This window comes from Salmo salar, chromosome 15, assembly GCF_965601325.2.
Source record: "Salmo salar chromosome 15, fSalSal1, whole genome shotgun sequence".
Lineage (NCBI taxonomy): Eukaryota > Metazoa > Chordata > Actinopteri > Salmoniformes > Salmonidae > Salmo > Salmo salar.
The window spans coordinates 28,457,501-28,460,000 of NC_138305.1; the positions used below are offsets into that span (position 1 = coordinate 28,457,501).

General features: G+C 47.8%; 1 protein-coding gene across 6 annotated transcripts in view; it reads right to left on the reverse strand.

The window, feature by feature from the left end:
• The window catches only part of LOC106571102 (ryanodine receptor 3), a 234,663-nt gene that overhangs the window by 110,263 nt on the left and 121,900 nt on the right, over positions 1 to 2,500 (reverse strand). For all 6 annotated transcript variants that reach the window (XM_082961634.1, XM_082961633.1, XM_082961632.1 and 3 more), the window contains 2 exons: positions 2,318 to 2,500; positions 178 to 390 (listed from right to left, as the gene is read on the reverse strand). The exon at positions 2,318 to 2,500 is cut by the window's right edge and continues 44 nt beyond it. In XM_082961634.1, coding sequence (XP_082817760.1) covers positions 178 to 390; positions 2,318 to 2,500 — 396 coding nt within the window. The remainder of the gene's footprint in view (positions 1 to 177; positions 391 to 2,317) is intronic.

Consider the following 2,500-nt stretch of genomic DNA (forward strand, 5'->3'; position numbering starts at 1 on the left):
ATCAATATATCAATCCATCAATCAATCAATTAAACAGTCAGTCAATCAACCAATCAATCAACCAATCAATTATCAGCATAATAATAGATTTCAATAAGATACTTATTTTCCAAGTGCGTAAACACCCTGTTCATTATAAAGACCACTCATCCACCAACTAATGAACTCATCACCCACCTCATAAGAACATTATAGAAGCCCTCTCTCAGCATGCCGGACAGGTATTGGTTGTCGATGGTGTAAAGCAGCTGCGATTGGTCGAGATGGGAGCAGAGGGCGTGCGCCACGCGGGTGTTGCCCAATGCGCAGAGGGCACAGTAGAGCTTCAGGGTGTGGTAGTGGAACTTCCTCAGACTCTCTACCTCCGACAGCTCCAGGATGTCCAGACACCTGAGGGGAGTGGAAGGGGAGGGATGGATAAGGGAGGAAGAGGGGGGAGGAGGGAGAGAGAGAGAGAGAGAAAGGATAGCAAAGACACAGTGTTGCTAAGCAATACATGGGTTTAAGATGTTGTATTTTTTTGTAAACTCCACCTAGCCCAGCAGATGGATACATGAGCAAGATTTTATTATATACTTCTAGGCTGGACTACTGCAATGCTCTACTTTCCGGCTACCCGGATAAAGCACTAAATAAACTTCAGTTAGTGCTAAATACGGCTGCTAGAATCCTGACTAGAACCAAAAAATTTGATCATATTACTCCAGTGCTAGCCTCCCTACACTGGCTTCCTGTTAAGGCAAGGGCTGATTTCAAGGTTTTACTGCTAACCTACAAAGCATTACATGGGCTTGCTCCTACCTATCTTTCCGATTTGGTCCTGCCGTACATACCTACACGTACGCTACGGTCACAAGACGCAGGCCTCCTAATTGTCCCTAGAATTTCTAAGCAAACGGCTGGAGGTAGGGCTTTCTCCTATAGAGCTCCATTTTTATGGAATGGTCTGCCTACCCATGTGAGAGACGCAGACTCAGTCTCAACCTTTAAGTCTTTACTGAAGACTTATCTCTTCAGTAGGTCCTATGATTAAGTTTAGTCTGGCCCAGGAGTGTGAAGGTGAACGGAAAGGCTGTAGCAACGAACCGCCCTTGCTGTCTCTGCCTTGCCGGTTCCCCTCTTTCCACTGGGATTCTCTGCCTCTAACCCTATTACAGGGGCTGAGTCACTGGCGTACTGGTGTTCTTCCATGCCGTCCATGGGAGGGGTGCGTCACTTGAGTGGGCTGAGTCACTGACGTGGTCTTCCTGTCTGGGTTGGTGCCCCCCCCCTTGGGTTGTGCCGTGGCGGAGATCTTTGTGGGCTATACTCGGCCTTGTCTTAGGAAGGTAAGTTGGTGGTTGGAGACATCCCTCTAGTGGTGTGGGGGCTGTGCTTTGGCAAAGTGGGTGGGGTTTATATCCTGCCTGTTTGGCCCTGTCCGGGGGTTTCATCAGATGGGGCCACAGTGTCTCCTGATCCCTCCTGTCTCAGCCTCCAGTATTTATGCTGCAGTAGTTTATGTGTCGGGGGGCTAGGGTCAGTCTGTTACATCTGGAGTATTTCTCTTGTCTTATCCGCTGTCCTGTGTGAATTTAAATATGCTCTCTCTAATTCTCTCTTTCTCTCTTTCTTTCTTTCTCTCGGAGGACCTGAGCCCTAGGACCATGCCTCAGGACTACCTGGCATGATGACTCCTTGCTGTCCCCAGTCCACCTGGCCGTGCTGCTGCTCCAGTTTCAACTGTTCTGCCTGCGGCTATGGAACCCTGACCTGTTCACCGGACGTGCTTGTTGCACCCTCGACAACTACTATGATTATTATTATTTGACCATGCTGGTCATTTATGAACATTTTAACATCTTGACCATGTTCTGTTATAATATCCACCCGTCACAGCCAGAAGAGGACTGGCCACCCCTCATAGCCTGGTTCCTCTCTAGGTTTCTTCCTAGGTTTTTGGCCTTTCTAAGGAGTTTTTCCTAGGGAGTTTTTCCTAGCCACCGTGCTTCTTTCACATGCATTGCTTGCTGTTTGGGGTTTTAGGCTGGGTTTCTGTACAGCACTTTGAGATATCAGCTGATGTACAAAGGGCTATATAAATACATTTGATTTGATTTGATATTATTACTCCATATAATCCTTTCAAATCCATGAGAAGTGTGAAACTGAAAACATTGATCAGAGGTGGTAGGTCTACTGAAACATTGATTATGATGATGATTATTATTGATAATGTAGTATGCCTACTGAACCACTGATGAGGTAGCAGGTCTACTATAGGGCCTAGGCGAAGAGGCTGGGTATTGATTTCAGATAGAGTGAGCGCATCAGCCACCTGTTTTCCTCAGGTATATGAACAGCCATCATCTGCAGTGGCTCCAGACACTGCACCACCCAGCCGTGTCTCTCTGAGACCCTGGCAGTCTCAACGGTGAGGAAGGTGTTGGGCATACGGCTCCACAGCACCGCTACGATGGTCTGAACGTCCAGACGTGGTGGACACTGGGGTACAGGGTTA